This window comes from Cylas formicarius, unplaced genomic scaffold (assembly GCF_029955315.1).
Source record: "Cylas formicarius isolate icCylForm1 unplaced genomic scaffold, icCylForm1.1 PGA_scaffold_1__22_contigs__length_36826433, whole genome shotgun sequence".
In the NCBI taxonomy this organism is placed as follows: Eukaryota; Metazoa; Arthropoda; class Insecta; order Coleoptera; family Brentidae; genus Cylas; species Cylas formicarius.
Genome location: NW_026844264.1, coordinates 26078866 through 26102930, shown reverse-complemented (window position 1 = coordinate 26102930; position 24065 = coordinate 26078866). Strand labels below are relative to the sequence as shown.

The 24065-nt window shown below is 36.4% G+C and overlaps 1 protein-coding gene across 7 annotated transcripts; it reads left to right on the top strand.

Moving 5' to 3' along the window:
* The first annotated feature begins 217 nt into the window (after nt 1-217).
* LOC132697229 (chromodomain-helicase-DNA-binding protein 7) lies at nt 218-24065 on the top strand. Of its 7 annotated transcripts, none has more exons than XM_060662560.1 (19): nt 218-443; nt 3980-4501; nt 4554-11277; nt 11373-11659; nt 11857-11946; nt 14124-14357; nt 15057-15342; nt 15930-16082; nt 17433-17926; nt 17979-19202; nt 19262-19433; nt 19492-19860; nt 19917-20292; nt 20555-20945; nt 21016-21581; nt 21984-22183; nt 22243-22449; nt 22512-22761; nt 23214-24064. In XM_060662560.1, exons 2-19 carry the CDS (start codon nt 4032-4034, stop codon nt 23366-23368), a joined length of 12648 nt encoding a protein of 4215 aa, XP_060518543.1. In that variant the 5' UTR covers nt 218-443; nt 3980-4031; the 3' UTR covers nt 23369-24064. The 7 variants fall into 7 exon arrangements, with proteins under 7 accessions (XP_060518543.1, XP_060518540.1, XP_060518544.1 ...); XM_060662557.1 differs by having other exon boundaries at nt 17430-17926; XM_060662558.1 differs by lacking the exon at nt 218-443 and adding an exon at nt 639-782 and having other exon boundaries at nt 17430-17926.

The following is a 24065-nucleotide window of genomic DNA, read 5'->3' as shown; positions in this document are numbered from 1 at the left end:
CCAATGAATTTCTGATGTAAAATTGTTGCATCTAGTGTCAAATTATAAAAAGTGGAATGCCTTAACAGTTATTTGATAAATTATTAAATTAATTTAAATGTTCTAAAAAAATAAAGAATAACGGTGGCAGCCTTTTTTTAGATTGAAATTTAGAGTTACGATTTTCAAACTTCCCGCGTGTAGGCGGCGCCACGATAGATCACAAGCCTACGAAAATCAGAAATGTTAAGATGGAGTCCGCAGTTGAAGTGCTGTTTGGACACAAAATTTGATTGCCAAGTTTTAATGTAATTATTTAAGAAAAGAGCGGTATTTATAAGTAAAATCCACCTGTTACAAATGTGATTTTACCGCAGGACAGTTCCCGACTCGTAAAATAGTGATTGAAGTGCAAAATTTCTAACGATTCCGAAGCGATTTGTACACAATCTTCTATGCTCATGGTGAGTAACGTTTTGTTTTATTTTGCAATGTGCGCGAAACAAACTGCTGAATTTTGGCAGAAAGGTGATTAATAATTTATGTCGATTTTCGATTTTTTTTACAATGGTTGGGATTTTCTAGGTTTGTGTTAAATGTTTAGTGCTCGCGAAAGCTTCATTGGCTTGTCAGAAATCAACATATCCATAAAAGATATCACCTGATTGGTTGCATTTCGACAACCAAATACCGAACTGTTTTATTCTAACCAATTAAATTGTCTCCTTTTTCTCTCATTACGGGTCGAGTTGTGTATTTTTGTGCAACAAAATCGGAATAGCAGGCGAAAAAACGAAAAAATGGTGAGTATTGTGTTTTTAAGTAAAATTTGCGACCGATCCGTAACAAATGACTAGTTTTCCTCGTCTCGGGGATCGCGGTGATCTTCATTTCGATTTTAAAGCGCGGCCCAAGCGCTGGACATTACGAATGGCGGTCGTCGTAAGGTTCATTGTTCTCTACGCCGGGTTTAGATTGATAGTAAATGACGACGTTATGCCTTATCAAATTCCATGAGACATTTTGCATTTAAATTTTCGTTTTGTCAGTTTAGGTTTAAATAGCGTACTGATGCGCGGATTCAATATATTTCTGTGAGTTTTTTAAAGATTCCAAGGGATTATCGATACGCGACCGCTAATCAATTTTGTAATTATTTGTCTCCTACACTTCTATTCACTGCTCCCTCGTCTTGTCTGCTCTGGTAGTCGATGTAATTGTCATGCTGTGAAATCGCCCTGGTCGATTCAGTTAATATTTTTGTTATTTTATGCAGATATACGGTTCTGTGCGTTTATTTTTTGCGATTTATGGGTAAATAAGTTCTCATTGTGGGAATTGTGTCTTTAATCCCATTCTATGTGTATCGATTTTAATTAGTAATTAGTGCGGATAATGTGTGTAATGCTAATAATAGGTATTGTACTATTAAGTTTAATATGGCGATTGCAGTTATTTTGTTGAACTTGTGAATCTGTATTCTGATTTATTTATTTATTTGATATATTAATTCATTCATATAATATTCCGAAGTTTAGTATATTTTAAAGATTTTATACATATTAGCGAAGGTATTAAAAACTTTTCATTTGTTAAAAATATTGTAATTATATTAAATTTTGTTGCATGTGCAAAAAGTGGAACAAGCTAAAACGCTCAGATATGTATGGCGGTCATAATTTATTTAGGTAGCCTCAGAGGGTAGAAGCAACATCGAAAATCTTGGAAATAGGAAAATTTTCTTAAAATTAGTTTTTATTAAGAAATACATCTGAGAAAAGCTGTCTACCAAATGTATGTGTATACTAATTTTTTGATTTAAGACACCAGATTTTTTTTTAACTATTGATATCTGGAAATGTATACTGTGCATATATTTTTTTATATAAAGTCAAACTGTAAAGAAAAGTATATACATACTCGTCAACCTAAAATCATTAAAAATAAAACCTTTTGCTCGAGAAATGAGTACCATACTTGCTTGTTAAAAAGTGCTTAGTACATGGTAAGACTGTTTTTATAGCCGCAGATGCATTAAATAAATTTTATTATGTTAACAAGGAAAAGCAAAACTGTATTTTAATGTAGCAAATAAAAAAGTTTTTTTATACGAGCATGTAAAAATGGCTCTTCCCACGCTATTTTCTGTGCGGGAATGCCGCAGTAGTGCTTACTAGTACCACAGTGCCACATAAATATTTTTTAGCTTTAAAATATAAAATTCAAGCACTATCTATGTAAGGTTTGGGAACTTAGCTCTACCAACTTATTATTTTACCGATAATTAAAAACTTGAATTTTCATTTTATTGTATTATATAAACAAGCAATTCTAAAATATTGAGACATACATATATGGCTACATTAAAAAGACGTAAGTTGTTATTTAGTTTTTGCGGGGGTTTAGAGAAACAAAACATTAAAATAAGGGAATTAATGGCGCTCTATAAGATTTCAGGAATGCTGCATTTGTTTGCTGCATAAGTTTTCTTAGTTAAACTTCTTTGTCTATAATCTTTATAATAATCTTTAACACTGTCTCACAAAATTGGCCTGGAACGATACTAAGTTAAATTGTTCCTTTTTAGGAATTTTCTAAAAGTAAATTGATGACCCATAAATTAACACAAACGCTTGCAAGAAAATCTCACACTAGATCGGAAAGTGTCAAATTGTGGCTACAACAGTAAAGTTTTTGACCAATTTAACTTATTGGTAAAGTCATAAATGTAATTAGGAACTGCCCGTTATGTTCAACAGGGGGACATTTTGTTAGTAAGTTTTTTACCATAAGGATCTCCTGCAGAGTTCGCATGAATTACTATGTGGTGGCGCTGCTCATTCTAATAAACATGGTGGAACAAAGATATCTCATATTGTTTACGTATTGCGGCTGAACGCCGGCCGGCATATTTTATCTGCACTAGTATTAGTTAAAGCGCGGTATTTTTGGCTCCGTTACATTTTTCATAGTGTGTTCTTTAACCCATATTACTACGGAGATCGATAATTTAAAGTACATCTTTGCATTGTGCTTTAAGCAAAAACAGTAAAATATCAAAATAAAATATACAGCAACATTAGATTCATATGAAAACAACGCTACCATTCGGTATATTACTTACGAAGTAGGTTAACATTTTTTCTGTTGATAAAATCGCAAATCGTAATTTCGACGACTGGACATAACGCATTACGTCCTCCGTGATTTTTAGATAGATCAAAAGTGATCCAAAGCACGCATGATTACCATAACCATACTTCGGCGCTTTTTCGTCCAAAGTGCAAACACTTCAACATTTGCTAAAAAAATAATTAAACAATTAAATATTGTTATATTTTTTGTTTTCGTGGAATTGTTAAATTGAAAATTCTTTCTAACTTTTATGTTTAGTATTTTAAGCATTTAAACAATGCCTTTGTGTCCCAAGTTTTGTTTTTTTTTTTGTTAATTTTCTGATCCTGTCCTTTTACATATTTTTTTAAATTTTTGTGTAATGAATTTTTATTACGAGTTTTTTTAGTATTTTCAGATATTCAGTATGCAGCAGAATACATAATTGCTCAAAATTTATGTGTAACATATATTTCTCTTCAAATTTTGCTAGGTATGTCTCCCTTGAACTTATTGATTTGGCCCAGGGGTGAGAGGCTGTACAGCTCATGTTATTTTTAAAGCATAAGCGTATAGCTTTTCCCCTTTGGTTCTAATCACTTTTTGCATTAAGTATAGGGTATAATATACTTATACTAACCAAAGCAAACTGTCAAACATTTCGCAACGCGGTAGCTGTATTTTCTTCCTATAGTTTTCACGGCCAAAATTAGGATAAATCCTAAATAAAGGAAGATACATAGAACAACTAATAAATTCTTTGCAAATAATAATAATTATCTCAGTACCAACTAATTTTTTAAAAATTTTGTTGTTTGAAACTGTCCTTGGTAACAAATGTTTCTTTCGACAATTTTTGATTTCTGACAGTTTTCTTTTTTTAAAGACATGCTGTTGTGAAATGAGCAGCAAAAAAGCGATATGTGTCGCTTAAAGCGATGGACTCATACGATTTGTTCGGGGAAGATGGAAGTGGAATGTTGGAAGGATTGCCTGAGTTGGGCGCGGTACACCTCGACCCGGCGGTGACTGGAGATAGAAATGCACCATCGGCCTACTCACAACCTGCCTACTCGCAAGAGACACCTCTTCAAAAATTGGCTACTTTTGGCACTAGCAATACAAGCACATTTAACCATATGGACCCAAACACTCAGCAAAGCCTGTATGCCCAAGGATATGGTGCAGATGGTAGACCGCCTATGGGTCCTCCAGGTGGTGCTTATCCGCACCAAAGGCAAATACCTAGGCCACCCACAGTACCGCCAACTGGCACTCAATATTCTTACCAAGCACCTGCTGACTCTATGTATTCTATGCCTGATGTACAGGTTGGAACAATGGGTGATACAGGTAGCATGCAAGGTAGCTGGAGTCAACATGCAGCTGGTTATGCTGGAATGCATAGGTAGGTATTTTTTATTATATTAGGAAAGATTCAACAAAAAAAAATCTGCCAGATATGCACAAATGGGCCAATACAGGCAACAGCCAATGGCAGGTTATCCGCACCAGCAAGAACAGAAACAGCAACAATTTCCTTCGAGTCAACATCCAATGATGCAGCAACCTCACCAAGCAAGCTACCAGATCCAACAAAGGCATGTGCCGCATGGGTATCCTCAAGGGTCTGCATATCCAAATCCTGCTGCTGCTCAAAATTATGGAGGTTATATGCACCAAAGAATGCCTCATCATCAATATCCACAAAGTCATCATCAGCTTGATCTTCAGTCTCAGCAATATAGTCAATTGGGGCACTCTCAATCACTTTCACATCCACCATCTCACACCGCCCCTGGTCATATGGGTCAAGCACCTATTTCTGTTAGTCATCCTCAAAGTCAAAGTCAGCAGCCTCCAACTCCAAATCCCATGACTCATCAAACATCCATGCCAAATTATAATCAAACTCATCAGCCTCATCAACCAATACAAAGACCGCTGGAGGTGCAACCCCCTCCGCCACAACAACAATTTAACACGTCTAAACATACTGGACCCCTGGGAAATGCGAGTCCACAATATAGAGCACCTTATCCGCAATTATCACCACAGATGTCTCCGAGGCCCCAAATGTCTCCAAGACCGCAAGCTCCTCAGATGTCTCCCAGACCTGTAATGTCACCTGCAAAACCGAGCATGTCGCCTCATCAACAACATTCTCAGATACAACAGACCAATTTAAGTCCAAGACCAGCAACAAGCTTAACCCCAAAAACGACAGTTACTGGAACTGTACCGTCATATTCCCAACAAACGACGTTGCAAGCATTGGAACAGATGGTAATCCCACCATCCAGTAGTGGGACCGATTATCCGTATCAGTCTCGAAATTCGTTGGGGCCACCGCCTGGATCTCATCATCCGTTATCGCCAGCCATGAGCAGTGTTAACAGAAATCACATGGCAGATCAACAGTGGCCCCCATCACAATCTCCGCGCCAAACATTGCCTCACCTTACAAACATGAATAATGCTATGTCAATGATGGAACAGATCCCGACCAGTCAGCCATTACCAACAACGCAAACGCTGATGCCAACAACACTGCCTCCAAATTCAAATTTAACAGCCACCCCTTCTGAAATTGGATATGGATGTGAAGAAATTAGAACTGAAAAACCGGTTTCTGCATCAGAAATTCCTTCCGAAACTGGAACATCAACACCTGTAAGAGATACTACTACTCCTCAGACACCTCAAAGTATGCCAGTTGCTTCTCAAAATGAGTTTAGTTCAGTGCAATCTCCCACAACCAGTATGCCAGATAAAATGCCTAGTAGCACTACTAATACAGATTTGACGGTTCCAACTTCAACTACAGCTACTTTGTCTCATCCGCCTACCCCCACTCCAACTTCTACTACAGATGATAATGTTACAAATATGCAAGAGTCTAGTCTTCCTTCCAATGGAGATTCGGTGAAACAAATTGATGAACTAAGTAATGCTAGTTCAGTATCTAACCAACAAATACCTAGTCAAAGCAACACAATGAACACATTTACTGATTTTAATTGTGTTTCCAGCATGACTGGGTATCAGAGTGAACCAACAACTCCAAAACAAAGCAAAGTAGACGATCTAGCTCAATCTAATGTATCAGTATTTAGTCATGACAATTCATTGTCACAAGAATCTTTGGCTGAATCTAATAAATCCGAATCAAGCATGGCACATTCGCCTCGTTTGCAATCTCCAAGTTTTCAAAATCAGACGGCGGCACCATCATTTTTGTCAAATCAGGATAGAATGTCTTCAAATATTACTCAGAATAATGCAAATGCACCATCGTCGCCGGGTCAACCTTATTATTTATCACTAAATAGTAACCAGCAAGCTTTGAATGTCCCTGTTAACCAGTCGGGTCAATCAGAGCAAGGACTTCCAAGTATGGCCCAGCACTTTGCCAACTTGCAACAGCAAACACATAATCCTCCTGCAACACAAAATATAGCAACATCAGAGCAACATTCTGTTTCAAATATTCTAAATGCAGGAAATCAAGGTATTGCGCCTTCACATAATCAAAATAGTAATATTTCTGGTAATTCATTAAGTCCTACTCCAAATCGAACGAATAATACGTCAACTTCTTCTCCCTCACAATCGGCAACCCTGACGACCCAACCAGCAAATTTGGGGTCGCAACAAACAAACTTGACTCCACAGTCAGTTCTTACAGGAATGCCTGTAACAAATTTGCAAAATCTCCAAAATCAAAATATTCCGAGTATCTCTCAAACACAAGCAATAACTCTACATGGGCAAATGACTCCTAATACAAATATTTCCACCGTAATGTATGATCAGAATCAGTCATTAATGATAGGACCCAATGGAATTCCTGTATCTAGACAAATGACACCAAATATGACTCACGGAGCAATGCAAGGCCTGGGGCATCCAGGAATGAATATCATACCAGGAATGGGGTTGATGCCTAATATGACTATGATCCCAAATCAAGAAATTCCAGGGTATCACCCACCTATCAACCATCAACAGGAAAGAGCTGCTTTACAACAACAGTTGCAGGAGCTGTATTGTATGCCACCAGCACCTGAGCATCAGGAAAAAATAATAAACTTACAAGAGAGGTTAAATATTTTAAGTCAACATGAAAGTACAGACCAGTGCAATGGTGGTCCTCAATGTATACTACAGAGCTCTCTATTTACATCGCCTATGATAGACAGTCCTCAAGTAACAAGTACAACAGGTAGAGGGAGGGCAAAAGGAACGGGTAAGCCAAGAAAACCCAGAACAAAAAAAAGTGAAAAGGGGATGTCTCCAGTTCAAATAATGAATCAGCCGCAAATAACTGCTCAAATAGTTACCACGCAGACTCAGCAATTGCCAGTTTCGGAAGATTTTGTGACTGCTGGTGCTGGACTGAATATACCTTCCGGTGAAATGTCGGAATTTTCTGAAGTAGGAATGGACCATCAGTCTCCAGAGGAGAAAAAGAGGGGACGAAAACCCAAAGATCCTAATAAGAAACCCAAAGAACCAAAAATTCCAAAAGAACCAAAGACTCCAAAAGAACCTAAATCCACGAAAGAAAGAAAAAAGCGGGAACCAAAAGATCCTAGTGAAATTAAAGCCAAAAGAAAATATGTAAGGAAAAAGAAACTGGGTGATGGTTCAGAGGAGAGTGCTACAGATGAATCAATTAGTAAATCAACAGAAAACTTAGATATATCATCACAGGGACAGGATTTTGCTTCGGAAGAAGCTGAAGCATTACCTGAAAAATCGCATATTCCCTTTATGTCACTAGATGAGCAGATGTGTGAGTCCAAACCTGAAGATCCGCAAGAGATGCAGGCAGACTCGCAAACTCCGTCAGAAGGTTTGCCAGCGCCCGAGTCCAGTGAAGATAAGAAAGATGAATATGCATTTGATGAAAATCAAACAGAAGAAGAAATAGGCGAATTACCTAAGAGAACCAAGAAATCACGAGGTCCGCCAAAGAAAGTGGTCAGTTCTAAGCCAAAAAGTAAATTTGGAGGATCAAAACGTAACAGACGAAGAGGAATTGTTCCTGAATCTGACGGAGAGGGAGAAGATCTTATTAGTACTCCTCCCCCTTCGCCACCGCCGGATGATGATACTTCAAATAAACGTCGTTCAGCAAGGAATACACAGCGGAAAAAATACATTGATGACGTGATGCTCAGATTTTCAGACGATGATGCTCCAGCACCTCCTCCTAGAAGTAGAAAACCTCCGGTTCCTGACAAACCAGTCCTGTCTACTTCTGTTGCTGTTGTTACACCTTCAGTTTCATCTTCTAACACTGCTGGTACACAGGAGAATGTTACTGCGGAAGAGTCTATTGATTCCGCCGATGTCTCTAAGGGAATGAATTATGTTTATGTTAATACTTCAGATGAGGATTCCATGGTTGTTCAGTATGTATTGGCATCAAGAATGGTAAAAAAAGAGTGCAAACTGGATGAATTAAAGAAAGAGGAAACCACTCTTAAAGAGGAAGACGACTCGAAGAAAGGTAGCGATTCTGAATTTGAAGACAAACCAATGGCAGATACGTTGAAAGAACAAGAAAGAATTGAAGGAAAAGCAACAGATGATAAAACTGAAGAAATGGACCTAGTTGATGTTGAAGAGTTTTTTGTGAAATATCGGAATTTTTCATATTTGCATTGTGAATGGAAAACGGAAGATGATCTTTTCAAAGGTGATAAACGCATAGCCAATAAAATAAAAAGATTTAAACAAAAGCAGGCCCAATTAATGAACATATTTGAGAATTTAGATGAGGACCCGTTTAACCCAGACTATGTTGAAGTTGATAGGGTATTAGATTATTCTGAACATACCGATCCTGCTACCGGGGAATTGGTAAAGCACTACTTGGTAAAGTGGCGTGCATTACAATATGAGGATTGCACATGGGAGTTAGAAGAAGATGTTGATCCTATAAAAATTGAACAGTATGAGAGATTTAAGAAAGTGCCTTCAAAAGACAAGTGGAAACCAAGAAAGCGACCAAATCCTGATTCTTGGACGAAACTAGAAAAATCACCTGTTTATAAAGGGGGTAATACTTTAAGAGAGTATCAGCTGGAAGGGCTGAATTGGCTTCTTTTTTCTTGGTATAATGGCAGAAATTGTATACTTGCAGATGAAATGGGTTTGGGAAAAACCATTCAGAGTTTGACATTCATAAACGCTGTGTGGGAATACGGTATAAGAGGACCATTTCTTGTAATAGCACCACTTTCAACAATTCCAAATTGGCAAAGGGAAATTGAAAGTTGGACTGACATGAATGTTATTGTATACCATGGTTCATCTACAAGTCGCAATATGATCCAAGAGTATGAAATGTATTTTAAAAATGAAAAGGGTCAACATATTAAGGATATAACAAAATTCAATATATTGATTACAACGTTTGAAATTATAGTCACAGATTTTGCTGATTTGAAATGTTTTAATTGGCGGCTATGCGTAATTGATGAGGCTCATCGCTTAAAAAACAGGAATTGCAAGTTACTTGAAGGACTGAGACAGCTATCACTGGAACACAGAGTCCTACTTTCGGGTACGCCGCTTCAGAACAATGTGAACGAGTTATTTTCACTTCTTAACTTCTTGGAACCCACACAGTTTTCAAATTGCGATGCATTCTTGAAAGAATTTGGGGCATTAAAAACAGAACAAGAAGTACAAAAGTTGCAATGTCTTTTAAAACCTATGATGTTGAGGAGGTTAAAGGAGGATGTAGAAAAGTCTTTAGCACCAAAGGAAGAAACTGTGGTTGAAGTTGAACTGACAAATATTCAAAAAAAGTATTACAGGGGAATTTTAGAACGAAATTTTTCATTTTTAACTAAAGGCACCACATATGCAAACATACCAAATTTAATGAATACTATGATGGAGTTGAGAAAATGTTGTATTCACCCATATTTATTAAATGGGGCCGAAGAGCAAATTCAATATGATTTTAAGCAACAACATGGTGAAGATCCAGATGCTTATTACAAGGCTCTTATTAACTCTAGTGGTAAAATGGTGTTGATTGACAAACTGCTACCGAAACTTAAAGCAAATGGACACAGAGTACTGGTTTTCAGCCAGATGGTTAAATGTTTGGATATTCTGGAAGACTACTTGATGTTTAGGAAGTATCCCTATGAAAGAATTGATGGAAGAATTAGAGGAAACCTCAGACAGGCTGCAATTGACAGATTTTCAAAACCAGATTCTGATAGATTTGTCTTTCTCCTTTGCACCAAGGCAGGGGGATTGGGAATTAATTTGACGGCTGCGGATACTGTTATTATTTACGATAGTGATTGGAATCCACAAAATGATTTGCAAGCGCAAGCTAGATGTCACAGAATTGGGCAACAAAGAATGGTAAAAATTTATAGATTACTTTGCAGAAATACCTATGAAAGGGAAATGTTTGATAAGGCCTCTCTGAAATTAGGTTTGGATAAAGCCATTTTGCAAAGCATGAATACTAGTCAGAATGACAAGGGAACTGGCCCAAGACAGTTAAGTAAGAAGGAAATTGAAGATTTGCTAAAGAAAGGTGCCTATGGTGCTCTACTTGACGAAGAAAATGACGGGGACAAGTTTTGTGAAGAAGATATTGATGTTATTTTAGCTCGAAGAACACAGGTTATAACTATGGAATCAGAAAAGGGGTCTACATTCTCCAAAGCTAGTTTTGCTTCTAGTGCTAGCCGGTCTGATATTGATTTGGACGATCCAGACTTTTGGAATAAATGGGCTAAGAAAGCAGAAATTGATACTACAGAAAAAGATGAGAGTGAAGATTTAGTAATTTCAGAGCCTAGAAGACGAACTCAGATTAAACGTTATGGACATGATGAAAGCGCAATTGATATGTCGGAGTTAGAAAGTTCTTCAGACTCTGACCCAGAAAATGAGGCTTTGGGTCTAAGAGGAAGTCGACGAAATAAATTAAAAAAGAAGAAATACCGGGATGACTACATTCCCAGAGATGGTGAAAGTAGGGGAGAAATCGTTTATGGAAGCTGGTCTAGGAGGGAATGTTTTATGGTTGAAAGGGGGTTGCTGACTTTTGGGTGGGGACGCTGGTTTGAGATTTTGCAAAATTCCCAGTTGCGCAAAGGATGGAGGGAACAGGACATTGAAGACTGTGCAAGAGTGATAGTAAGTATATTTAGAATCATATTGTATTTTTCGTCTTATTGTACAATCTCTTTGTTTGGCCCACCATTGAGATTTACACAACTTTTCTTTTGCAGCTTTTATATTGCCTGAGATTTTATCGGGGCGATGAAAAAATTAGAAATTTTATTTGGGACCTTATTGCTCCATCTGAAAATGGCGAGCAGAAAATTTCTAGAAACCATCAGGGCCTGAAAGATCCAGTACCAAGGGGTATTAGAAATAAACACAAGAAAAAACCTTCAAAGGATATTAGGCATGCTGCTTTGACAGATCCCAATCATTGGAGCAAGAGTGAAAAATATGATGGCGACATTTTCCTTGAAAATAATTATAAGAAGCATTTGGGAAGACATGCGAATAAGTATGTAGTTTAACAGTTTTTTTTTTATATTTAACAGTACAATTAATTGTTATGATGAATACCATGCTAATTTAGAAATTACATAGGTATTTAATGAAAACAAATGTTTCTCATTTTTTCTGATGGATTTTTAATACTTGCTTGATTTAGTCTGTTTCTCTAGGCATATTTAAAATTGTTTTAAACGTTTATTGCAGAGTTCTTCTTCGCGTAAGAATGTTATATTACATCAAACACGAAATTATTGGGGATCTAGTACAGCACATTACCGATGGTGTACAAGCAAGGTAAGATATTTTGCGAGAATATTGGGTATTAAGGTGTGTTCAGTAAAGTGCATAATACTATTAATTTGTGTACTGTTTCATCATAATTAATAAAAAATTGGGTTTTATTGTCCATTAAAACGCTTTTGAATAAAAATAATTTAATATTGTGCAAAGGTAAGAACACAACCTTATTTTTTTAACTTTTTCACAAAGATCATATTAAATGTTTTTGCTAAATAAATGAAGGTAAGATTTTATATTTAACTTATTGCCCAAATTTGTTTCTCGTTGTTGGGATACCAGCTTCAGTTTTTCAATTTTCTTGCATGATGCTTTATGAGGTCATGCCAGTGCTTTTTGCATTAATAGATTTATCCTTGTACGTCATTTATTATTTTATCACAGCTTATGGCTTATACTTACATTATTGTTAATAACACTAATATCAATCCATTTGTATTGGTTCCCAACTTCCTTGGTATTATTCTTATTGTATACGAGAATGATTGTTTACGGTAATATCGCTGATTCATTGGATACTGCACTGAATTAAATATATTGATAATAAGTTGACCCCCTTTTAAGGCGTCTGCGGTAAAAAAAAAATTATATAGGTGTTTCATCTAATTGGTACCTGAATTGCTTTGTGAAATGAAAGTTTTTGTAAAAAACAAAGTAATTCGCTGTAATTTTTATGAGACTCATTTTAGTTAAATTTATAATAATTATCATATAGCGTTTTAAACATCTTAGCGAATATCCTGATATAGTGTGACACATGCATCTTAAACCTACAATATTTACTATCATTTCTAACATGTCTACTACATTGAACAAAATGAATAAAATATCACTAGTTATTAAGAATTTAATTGCACATCCCTTTTGTAGGTTTAGAAATTTGTGTTAAGCTATATTACATTGCATGTGTCTTCAATGAAAAAATTTTTTTTTTCAAATATATAGAAAAATTTGTTGGTTGATTGATAAAATGATATTGCTTTTGCGAAACACTTATTTTTCAGAATGTGTATTCTATTTAAGATATAAATGTGATTGTACATTTCACGATTCCTATTTACGTGATTTGCAATATAATTTGTAAAGGTTTAGTGTTTTTATTAATTAACTCTTATTTTTTAAGACATTCAGATAACTATTTCATTAGGAATTACACTTTTGACTAATGTTAATGAAATTAGCCTTTGTTCTTTGAGACCACAAGATCCAAGCCGATGACTTTTGCAATAATACAAACTTGCTTGCATTGGTAAAAAAAATACATTTTGTTATTTAAATGGTAAGTTCGCAACCACAACTACTGTAACGCATGTTTCGTGAATTTATAACTGATTATTGATGGAATTTCACTAATTTTTGATAATTCTGTTTAAAAAATTGATTCAGACAAATCATGTTCGAAAAGTATAAAAAAGATAACTCAGCTGTCACCGTTCTACAATATAGACGAATTTATGTTAATTTTGTAATGAAAAGTATAATAGCAATTATGAGGGGTAGTTTTGACATACACACTACTTAAAGGCTTGTTTTTTATAGTAGGGATAAATATGAAAATAACAAAGTCTTAAAAGAGGGTATATTTTCTATTCAGTTATGTGAACGCAGTTTCCAAAATGAAAATAATCACTCCTGAAAATTGTTAATACAATGTCATTCTCATATATAAGAATTAAAAAATGTTAACGGTACGGCACTTGATACCAAATTATCTCTTTTGAAAATTATTCGGTTACTGAAAAGTAAAAACTTCAAATGAACTTTGAATAACAGATTTTTACTGAAGACACTTTCAATATCTGGAGATTAGTTTGCTGTAGCATTATTTACTAACTTAAACAAGATTCATACTATTTAGTTCAACACCACGCTAATTTTAATTTGACTCTCAAGCAAAATCCATTCCTCTCAGATGGTTATTTTTCAGTCGCCAGCTAAGTTTTCTAACTTGGCAAGTAGTTACTAAGTTTGCTTGATGTCGGAGGTTTACTTAGATTTTTTAAATTATTCTATTCTAAACTTTTCAAGTTTCTCATACAAATTCAATTCAACCGTTCTGTAGAACGCTTTGGTTTCCAAAAGTTCATTTGAAGTCTTGAATTTGGAAAGCAATAATGTCACTATTGAAACTAGTCAAAATTTTTCAATTGGCGATTACGTATGTACGTTCACAGTGCCTTGCCGATTTACCCCCCGGTAACGGAGCAATTGCCCGCCGTGTGGTGGGACTCTGAGTGCGACAAGTCATTGCTCATCGGAACATGGAAACACGGCTACGAGAATTACACGGCGATGCGCCAAGACCCCACCCTTTGTTTTTTGCCTCGATTTGGGCCTCCGACGGACCGCGAGATTCAGATGCAGGCTGCAACTAACACGCAACCACCTACGCCTACCCAAGCCCCACCGTAAGTAGAGTTTTGGCTAAAACAAAAAGTGCAGAGCGGATCAACGCGCATTTTATATTAGAAGTCGCTAGATCTCAACTTGGCTGTTAATGATGTCTAACTTTGTTACATGAACAGTCTAGTCGCAATGGAAACAAAGTGTTTTTCTACTTTTTTGGTGCATATAAATAATCCGTTTTTCTTAATATATCTTTAACATTATGTAGATCAGTTCATCTAACAGAAATTAGATAGTCATTTTGTTGGTTCATACAAGAGCACTAATTGCTAAATGTAGGAAATTGCTTCAGTTTTAGTCAGTCATTAATTACTGGTTTTCAGGGGGTAACTTTGGTGCAAATTGACACTTTCATTCGTTAATTCGCCATTATGTAGAAAAGTGCCTGTTTTCATGTGGTATTTCCATTCCATTTTGCCATTAGCTTGCCCTGTTGTATTATTTATCCAAGCTTTTTTGTTTCCCTAGTGCATGAGAGTTTTGTGCAGATATTTGAAAAAAGGTAAGATCTATTTGGTACAAAAGTCCTAAAAAACGCTGCTGCTGTTCCTAAAACTGTACAGTCGAAAGGTTTATTTGCTTTTTTATATAAACTTTAATACAGGACTTTCCTTAGGTAAAGAAAGCTTATCCATAGTTTTGCGAATTTAAATTGGGCCTAAGTGCGCAATAAATCTCACAGTTCCAATATTGTTTAACAGCAATGAAGAAGAAATAGACGACGATGATACCAATGAGGAGTCCAGTCTCAAATCAAAAACTCGCGAATCAGAAGGAAATTCCGAAATAGCGGAGCCATCGCCTGGTCCGTCAGCTTGTTCCGAGACACAACCATTGGAAGGAGAGGAACTTAAAGATGAATTACTTGATGATAAAAACCCTTGGCCCACAGTTACTGACCTTAATACAAGACTTAGGCGAGTCATTACTTCCTATCAAAGGAATTATCGCAAGGAGGAACAAAAATCACAGGCATTGAAGGCTAAGGTAATTTTTTTCTTATCCATCATGTGTCATATTAAAACTTAGATAATTTTGGAACTTAAAATACCTGTGTTATTGTATGTTTAATGCTATTTTTTAGTTAGATATTTATAATTTACCATTGATTATTTTCATTCTCTCTAGACTAGCGAAAGTTAAATTTGTCTTAATCATATCTGGAGACTTACATATTAAAAGGTGTCAGCTATTTATTAAAGTAGTTGATATGCCAAGTTGGGGGGGGGCTCTTTTAAAATGATGATGGATGATGATGATGATCAAATTTGTGTGTTTTATTTGAAATATATGTCAAAGTTTAAACATACTGTTCATACTTGGTGATATTTTCCCATTTGATTGCTTGTTGATGTTAAAGTTATGTTTTTCTACCACATTTTATCTAAGTCATTAATTATTTCAGTTTAGTGGTCATATATTTAGTTGCTCCCTAAAAGTCTTGACATCATCTTAACGCCTGTCTACCCTGTACATTGAACTTATCCATAATTCTCTTGTGCACAAATGTTGCATGAGCGTTGTGGCTGTTTGTCGGGTAGACTAGTAGTACCATTCCTTGCACTGTCTCGCAGCAACAACAGCAGCAACAATCGGCGTTAGACACATCAGCTCTCTCTTCTCCATTGGCAGCACTAGCACAAGTCTCACAGCAGTTTGATCCACGAGACGCCGCCTCCCTGGGTCTGCAAGGTTGGGATCTGCAACAGCTCGCCCTTTATCTTCTGGTAAGTAGTGGCGGACCCTTTCTAAACAACGTTTTATTTGTTTTCAGAGCTTCTATTTAGATTGTGATAGTTGATGCGTTGTCTCCCTAATTGTTAAGGAAAAGTAACTCAGGAAGTTTTCAGATTTTATTCCCTTTATTCCGGTTTATGAGCATTAAAAAAAAATGGTTGGCCGCATTTGCCATTAAGTTATCGGTCAAGTGTAGTTTCAAAAGTTATTGTTGTAACTGTTTTGTTACAATTCTAACTGTTGAATGTTTCCAAGATCTTTGTAGTCCTTCCTGATTGCTTTTTGTCACCGCCTCCCATTCTGATGTTTAGTCAAGTTGTATTTCACATGTCATTTGCATTTTGGTGGATACATTTTTGATATACACACAAATTAATTAATTATATGTAGGGTGGGCAAGGCGTGCATTTAAATATAGTATGTACATCCAACTGGATCGGATGCAATTTAATTTGACTGAAATGTTTGATACATGCTATTAGGATCTAGATAAGTTTAAATACTTTTCTAACTAAATTACCCAAATTTTAAATGACTTTGTTTTGCCAATCAATAGTTAAATTAAAACGAATGCTACTTGAAAGCCTGAAGCCAGTTTCTTACTTGGAAACTTTGGGAAGTACTACATAAATACTAAATAACCATTGGGCAATTAAAATTGCTGTTACTAGTTGTTTCATAATAATGCAATAAAACCAATTACAGCAGACTGTCCAAAATTAAACAAAACATATATTTTTTAAAGAGCTATTCTTTTGGTCGCTTGAAGTGATGAGAATTATAAGAAAAATAAACACAAAGCATAAGAATTCTAAAGTAGCTCTATTATGTACAGCCTAGTGGCATTGCTGAATGTTTGTCTCCTTCGAATTTTTAATGGATTACGCCCGCAACGCACTAACATTAGAATTCGATCAGACATTTGAGTAAAATATCTGTGCGCATTTCCGAAATAAAAAACGCAACAATTTTATGACCAGCATTTCCACGCTGGAAAAGGCCTTAAATAAGCTAAATAATTTTGCATCAGCTACATTCAATCTTTTAGGCGTGGTCAAAATGGTTGGTTGCTGTTTAAAACAAAAAATAAACAACGAATTGATGGCACCTGAAAAAAATAATGGTTTTGTCCAGGTACCAATGACTCACTGTACTCTCTTCTCATAAATCGTGCTCTAGTGTGTATTACAAGCATCCATCCCCATCGCCACTAATAAAATTCCTTTGTGATTATAATTGTGATAACATTTAATACTGATAATAATTTCAAAAACCACGCGAATCATAAAATATGTTTAATTCTTTTGTACACTAGAAGTTGATACTCACCTTTTCAGAAGATGGAACGCCAAGGTAAGCAAGCATTAGAACAGGCAATGAAGGACAGCACTAAAGAACGGGAAAGACTCTCCATATCCAAACGTTGGACTAGAAGAGAAGAGGCAGATTTCTTTAGAATTGTGTCATCATATGGCATTATATATTATAGGAAATCTAAAAAGTATGATTGGATAAAGTTTAAACAGCTCGCGAAATTGGAGAAAAAAGCCGATGAAGAGCTGACTGAATATTATAAGCACTTTGTTATGATGTGCAAAAAGCAGACCGGATTAAATTCGGATGAAGGGATTTATGACATTACAATTGAGCATGTTGGTGAAGAAAAAGCCCGAAGGACGTTAGAAAGATTAGAACTGCTTTCTAGGATAAGGGAGGATATTTTAACGCATCCCAAATTAGATGATCGTCTCAAGGTCTGTCTAACCTCTGCCGATATGCCCGAGTGGTGGATACCCGGTAAACACGACAAGGATTTGTTATTAGGCGTTGCAAAGTAAGTATGATTAAATCGACTTCATCAAAAATTTAACTCAATTCTCATGTAGGCATGGCCTTGGGCGAACTGACTACTTCCTTTTAAACGATCCGGACTTGTCCTTCCATGAAGTGCTTAAGAAGAAAGTGAACTCAGAATCTCAAGATGCAAAGAAGGCAATTAAATTAGAGAGTCACGAAGACATTTTAAAGTTTGATAAAGACGAGATATTGGTAAAATTGGAAAAAGGAGAAGGTACCTTAAAAATCGAAAAAGTTGCACCAAAAAAAGAAAATGCAGATGACAAAAAACTTGAAGATGAAGTGACTATAAATTCGGAAAGTGTCAAATCTGAAAAGGAAGAAGCTGACGCAGAGAAAAAACCTCCGGAAAAAGAAGAAAATTCGGACTCAGTTCAGGAGGAAGAATGTAAAGATAAAGATGCTGATATAAAAGAAACATCAGAAACTAACAGGGAAGAAGATAATTTTTCAAAAACTGTGGCCGATGGCGAGAGCAAACTACCAAAAATTGAGGACAAATCGATTAAGGTGGAAGCAGAATTGTCTGCTACTGACTTGTGTTCAAAACAAGCAGCTGAGCTGAAGGCGATGTTTCCAGACTTGGAGGTTATTCAACCTCTTTCAAGGTTGTCTCAAGTGGATACCTTTGTGTTACGGGACAAACCAAGTACAACAGGTGTATTAGATTTTAGCGAGACCACAGTTGCACAGTTATTTAACAGTGCTGTGAAATGGCCCAAAGAATATGCTATTCAAGTCCGCCTGCAGCACATTATCTATGCTGTAGAAACCAAAGAGTGGCCTGCTTCAAAATCTTTCTCTGCATATGCGACTGGTATTGGCAACGAATTTGACATTCCCATTCATGAACTCCCAAGTGAACCTATGAAACGGGAAACTCCCACCCCCGAAGTAGATAGTGTATCCATAATGAAAAAGACTGACAAAAGAAAAAGACACATCGCTATAGATGTTGAAACAGAAAGGGCGAAATTGCACGCTCTTTTGAATAGTACTCAATTAAGTAATCCTCTTGGCAAGTCTCATTGGGATGATGATTCAGAAGATTCAAAACGATCTACTCCACAAGGAAATCTGCAACCACCTCCGGCACATCAACATAAGGCATCGACTTTAAATATTAATATTGGTACAATGCCATTTGATTTCTCAAACAAATACCAACCTCCTTTAACTCCAAAAACTATCGGACAGACAACTGTCATTCCCGGAACGAGTAGTACACTTACCCCAATTGACTTAAGTTCAAGGTAGTAAATCCGGTTTAATTTGCGTTAATATAATAATGGTTTTCCCTTTTCACTTTAAGCATCCCCAAGAGCAGCGATAAATGTCTAGATATGCAAAACGAGGTTCAGGATTTTTCATTAAAAAAGCCCTCTATGTCTACTGGAAGCAGTAGTAGTGTTAGTAGTGGAACATCCAAAACCGGCAACAAACTCGACGATACTTTGTCGAAACTAATGAAAAGAAAGAATTGCGTAAGTTTTTACATGTTAAGTGATTGTATTTTTCTTTACAAATTTTTGCGTCTCGCAGCCGGAACCGGAAGCTGTGGTAGGCAAAGAAAAGAAACGCAGAAAATTAGATGAAATTGTTTTGGGGTTGTCCGCTGCCAAAGAACAGTCGCTGTTTCCAGAAACTACCAAAAAACAGCCGGTGACTCCCAGTGTCACTGTCACTCCCACCTCTGCACCTGTAAGCTCATCCTCAAGTCCTTCCCAAAAACCATTTACCATAACTGTCACATCCGTTCCTTCTACAGCCCAAACCTCCGGTCGAAATAGTGGACTGCCAAATATTTTACCTAGCTTGTCTGCAAAAGACAGCTTTTCGACGTTTTTGGCCCAAGCCGAGCAACAAACTCTTATGCTAAAGAAACAACAACAGCAAAGAAAGAGTTATGAGGTAAGAATTTCGTTACTTTAAGGAATTCTTTATTTTAAACTGCTAACACTTTTTAGGCAATGATTGCGGATATTGGTTCCAAAGTAAATTCTTATTCTCACGAGGCTAAAGTTAACAAGTGGCTCGCGGAACAAAATGCCGCTTTAGCCGAACAACCGTTGGGTGCGGATTATTTATCAACTCGAAGAAGAAGACCTAGAGTCGACCCCACCTTATTGGATTGGAAGAAACTAACTGGCGATGAAAATGTTTCCGTCATACATAGGGTAACCGGAAAGAAACTAACTGGTCCCAAGGCACCCACCCTTAAAAGATTGGGTCCGTGGCTGATGGAGAATCCCATGTACGATATCGACCCTAAGTGGTCAGAGTTAGTAAAGGAAAGAGGGAATCTTGGATCGGATTTGCATAAGCGGATGCCTGGTCAATCTGGTGAGAAATTATTCATACATAGACTTGAAAATCATTTATTGTTGTTTTACAACCAATATTTTTATTAGAATTTGATTGATTTTTAGTTACTTACGAGATACACTGAGAGAAGTTGAACAACATTTTGTAAACTGGTTTATTCTGGATATCTCATTTTATTCATTTTCAACTGTTATGTTTACTGAGATTAATTTCGACAAGTTGTTCTAATTTCTTAGAATTAGAGAAAAATTATTCTTTCCTACACGTTTTATATTTGCAGGTGTGTCCGGAATTTCAACTGGAAAACAAAAGTCTGGAGCTTCTTCAGGCAGACCTCCCTTGTTATCTAGTCCCACTGGTTCTACTTCAAGTGTGAGTTCAGCAAATGTGAACACATCATTGCCATCGAGCATGTCTTTCCCTTCATTGACTAACTCAGGGCTTGCTGGATTGAACTCTAATCTTCTTTCTGGCATTTCTGGTTTGGGACAATTTGATCCAAAGTCTAATCCATTGCTAATGCCTTTTGCTGGCCTGCCCATGGGCTCCATGAACAGTCTTGGAAATCTTTCCAACATGAATCTATTTGCCAACTTAGCTGGTTTAGGTCTTCCCGGATTAGGCGGAATGGATCCATCTGTGTTAGCTAATGCGGCGGCAGTTTCTTCAGGGTAAGTGATTTTTCACAATTTTATAATATAATTGATGTACTTAAGCTACTTCAATTTTCCTTTCTTATAGTAAAAGTCAAAGCAGTAAGGCTAGTGCATCAGCTAGCTCTAGTAAGTCGGAAAAACCACAGGAAGCTCATACTTCAAATAAGAGTCAATCAAGTAGCGCAAACATACCCACAACAAATCCTTTCCCTTTCTTTTTCCCTAATCCAAGTTTACTTTACACCCCGCTTGGGCTAGGAGGCTTGAATCCATTTACACTGCAACCAGGTTTATCGGCATATGACAGTCTGGCGCAGCAGTGTGGGTTATTGAACGGAAATTTGAACCCTGCCGCATCGCCAAATTCAAAAATGAAGTCCAGTTCGTCAGGTAGTTCTAGGCCCTCTTCAGCTTCGATAACTACAACTGCTACGACAGCTCCTAGCCCCAGCGGAAGCAGCGGCAGCAGTGGTATGAAACAGCCAAGCAGATCATCTAGTAGAGATGCTCACATACAACAGTTGCTTCTACCGCCAGACACTCAGATTCTAGAGAATATATCGAAAACAGCAAGTTCTTTTGACTTAGGCATGAAAATTGGCAAAGCCGATAAAAAAGAAGACAAAAGAAAAGCTTTGGAGAATTTAAGAGGTGATTGACAGTGTTTAATGTTTAATGTCTTTCACTGAATCCATTTAACTATGAAGGTGGTTGCATTTGTCTTTTACTTTTACGTCGCTAACTCATATCATTTTTGTTTAGACTTGGTGACAATAATTCTTTTCCTTTTTTATTTTTGAAGATTTTTACATTTTTTTTCATTAGTGAGTGTCTATGAGATTTAGTAATATGGGAAAAAGAGGAGCATTTAAAATTTTCTACGCGTAATCACAATACCATCAACCACACTTTGAACGTCGAACAAAATGATTAATAAAAGTTTTACTATCTTGAAATGTAATGTTTATTTAAACGTTAAGAATGTTTGCGCATAACGTCTGTGTAATGTAATTGCTAGTAATCATTAGTCATGAAACTTTGTTTTGCTTGTAGGTATGTTACCTACAGATTTCACTCAAATTTCGAAAGATAAGAAAAGCGGACTTCCGGGACTGGCAGATTTCACTAAACTGCTAGAGGCACAGGTGAGCCAGTCGACAAAAAAATCACAAGAGCAACAAGTGAAAGAAGCGTTAGAGCAGTTCAGCAAAAACAACGCTGAACTAATGGCTAAGGCGTTTGTGGAGGAGCAGGTAACTAATGCGTTTTTTATTTGTGTTGGGTCTTTTTTATTTCTTTTTTTTTTATGCAGGCAAGATTAAATATTCCTACGTCCAAACGCCCGAGGGGAACTAGCGAGTCTCAACTTCTTCCCGATAAACGGTCGGCTGAAGAAGAACCAACCCCAAAGAAAGCAAAACAACAGGAAGATCAACAAAAGTCACGCGCTACTACCCCTACGACGCAGGCAACACCACCACCCCAGTCAAACACGTCGACTGTCGGTGAACAAGAAGGGGTAAGTAAATCGTTTGTCTTGAAATTGTCGGCGTTTATTTTCATTCGACATTTATAATTAAGGTAGACATAGAGGCTCTATTGCCATCTAGTGTAGTTACATCTGCGAATGTGACGCCAGAAAAGCAACCCCAGTCACTGGATCTTTCCAAGGAACAGGGTGACATGTCAGAACCCAAGGAAACTCTAGATGACACGTTTGCGGAGGAAACCAAAAACGACGATGCCTCCAAAGATGCTGACAGTAAACTGACAGTTGCGGGTCAGGCTGATGAAACTGATGCGCCACCAAAGAAAAATTCAAAAAGAAGAGGTAACTTGATGGGATTGATAATGAACATTAATAAACGTTACAAATTTCTACAAACAATAATATCTAACTGGTGCTGTTGAATCTCAAATTATTGAGTAATGTGCAATCTCCGCATTTATTTTGTTGGATTACAGGAAGTAACATTTTGAAAGTGTGCAAAATTTCGAATAAGTAATTGTAGTTCATGGACAAGTGAGAAATTTTTAATAATTTTTTAGGAATATTTTCCGGGCCAATCGCAATATTTACAAAATCAGTCGGAAATTCACCTTGTAATTTTAGAAGTATTAAAATCACAACTAGAGACGCCATTGTAGCCTTTGAGCTCCAAAGTTTATCCATTTTCAAGAGCGAAAATTTAAATATGTAAAAAATAAATCATTTTGTATGGAAGTAAAAAAGAAAAGCTGATTAAATAGTATTTTTTAATGCTTGTCTGCTTATTATTTTAGGCAAGCGTAAGTCTGGCGAACTTCTCATCGATCCCGAGGCGATAATTGAGAAGAAGAACTTGCGATCTAGTGCAAGCCGGTCAGCTGCAGCAGCTGCGGCAAGGCAGCAACGGGAAGCTGAAAACGCACAGCGGGAAAGCGAAAACGCTTCTTAAAAAGGTCGCGACAAAAATCTCACTTTTAAGAAACTAAATGGGTATTTGGTGAACTGTGATAAAATCGAACGTGAAGATACACACACAGAGATAGTGAAAATGGTGCGAAAGTTTTCCGAATAGAACGGACTTGCGGTACTGATTAATTACGCTTGGTACACTTATAATCCCCCAATTACAATGAATACTTGTTTAGGGTATATTATAATAGACGTAAACTTATCTTAAAGTTGAATTGCATTTGGATAAAACTCGAATTTTTTTTTTTTTTCTAGAGCATTTGGTTTCGCCAAGTAATGCAAAATTGGCTCGAGTTAAGTTTTTATTTTACGGTTTAATTTTTTTAAGATGAATATCTTTTTCCTTTTAAGAGAATGTATGATATTTTATCATTGATTTTTATTTGTAAATATATTATACATGAAGTGTGAAAGTGTGTAAATAAATTTATTAAGTGTTTTTTAAAATTCTTTTTTTATTATTATTTACTTGACACAATATGTTGCGTATTAGTAAGTCTAAAAATTTATTTATTGTGGATTTTCTAGTGTCCTGCAGTATAATATCTCTATTTATTGACATTCTCTTTTTTTACAGTTTTTACATTTAATTTATAAACAAGCTGACAGGATGAGCAATCTGTTGTCTCCAAAAGTAAACGTGTACACTTATATGGTAGGGTAGCTCTCTCTCTCTT